This window comes from Tupaia chinensis, unplaced genomic scaffold (genome assembly GCF_000334495.1).
Source record: "Tupaia chinensis unplaced genomic scaffold, TupChi_1.0 Scaffold000634_1, whole genome shotgun sequence".
Taxonomy (NCBI): domain Eukaryota; kingdom Metazoa; phylum Chordata; class Mammalia; order Scandentia; family Tupaiidae; genus Tupaia; species Tupaia belangeri.
The window spans coordinates 1128133-1129784 of NW_006160154.1; the positions used below are offsets into that span (position 1 = coordinate 1128133).

At 33.1% G+C, this 1652-nt stretch overlaps 1 protein-coding gene across 4 annotated transcripts in view; it reads right to left on the minus strand.

The window, feature by feature from the left end:
- ZDHHC20 (zDHHC palmitoyltransferase 20) overlaps positions 1-768 on the minus strand; it is a gene marked incomplete at its 5' end in the record, with an annotated part of 60984 nt that extends 60216 nt beyond the window's left edge. For all 4 annotated transcript variants that reach the window (XM_006159516.3, XM_027776156.1, XM_006159515.3 and 1 more), the window contains 1 exon segment: positions 742-768. In XM_006159516.3, coding sequence (XP_006159578.2) covers positions 742-768 — 27 coding nt within the window.
- Between the last annotated feature and the right edge of the window lie 884 nt (positions 769-1652).

Consider the following 1652-nt stretch of genomic DNA (forward strand, 5'->3'; position numbering starts at 1 on the left):
TCTCCTCTCAGGATCTGGGCCACACACGTACACACACCCAGTGTGAGTTTAAGCCACCGAGTCCGGGACTCGAACCGCAGTCGACTACATGGGAGTCCAGTGATATAGCCATTACGCTAACTGCTGGTCCCTCAAATTTTATGTTTGAAATTTGATCTCAGTAGACTTCTAAAATTTTCCTTCATATCAGTGAAATTTTAAGAAGTGTTTTCCCCTCTAGACACTTTCTCTTTAAAAATTAGTTATAAAACTTTAATTCCCTTTAAGTAATAATACAATTTACCAACTTACAGTCTGATTACTCTATTAAATACCTGTGAATAGTAAAGTGATATTTTTGACAAATGCACAAACAAAAGAACCATCAATAAAATTCAGACATAATGAAATCATGAAAGCAGAATCCACTCCTCAACCTAGCCAGGATTGATATTAAAACCAAAATAAAGATTTCTGAAGAACACAGTACAGAAATATTTATATAAATATACACAAAGAAGTTTGGGTACTATGTTCCTTACAAAATAATGGCTACTTCGATTTATATAAAAAGCACAAAATGAGAATATATTGAACATCTGAGAATAAGCCCAATAATACATCTCCCTTTAATTAAGTTTTAAAGCCATGTTTTCTTTCTGAAAAACAAAAACACATGTATTCATCACTAAGTTAAAAAGTATATGGGTAAAATTAAGATACAAAAACATTCTACTTATATTGAGACTAAAAATGTCTTACCAGTTTCTTTGTTTCCAGAAATAGTAACTAGAATAGAAGGAAAAACAGTGAATAAATATACTTTAAATATTTTGTACAGTGAACAAATATACTTTAACTATTATGTACATACGTTTTATTTCAGGTTAAATATTCACCTTAATATCATTTTTATAAAAATAAAATGTAGTTATAAAAAGTAAACACTAATAATGCAAAATCAGAATTAGGCTCAAAACTCTAAAACTATTAAAATGCTAAAATTAAAAATCTTTATCATTAACATTATCATCAGTTAAAATTTGTTTCAGGCCTTGGTTAATTTTAAGTGTATCAACACGGCTAAAGTTGTGATGTTTTCTTTAGTTCTTTCCTTAAGGATGCCTCTCTCACCACCAGCAAATTGCATGGTGAATGGTGGATGGTGAATGGTGGAATACTCAACATTTCTGAGTCACTTTCAGAGTTAAAAGTCCAAAATCTTTGGGGCAGTGAACACTACAGGTGTTCTGTAATCTATACAGTCTATGTCTCTCTCCAGCCTCTTCAGTCATCTGCCCAAATCTCTGGTCTAATTATTTTGAACAAATTGCAATTTCTGAATGTACCAAGCAGTTTCATATGTACTGTATCACTCCCCTATTCATCCTTCAAGACCTGGTTTGAATATAACTTCCTTTGTAAAGTCTTTCTGACTCTGTTTAGGCAAAGCAGATTATGTCTTCATATCATAGGTTCTCACTCCTCCATCTCTACAATATCAGCTTCCTTCTTTTCAAGTATTTGTTGATACATCTAGCTCCTGCTACTGTACTGCATGGTCCTTCAAGTGTGGATTTGTGTCTTAGAACAGTAACAACTCTGCAAGTTATCAATAGTTCCATTTTAGGGAACCAGCAGTTGGCGTAATGGCTATGTCGCTAGACTCCCAC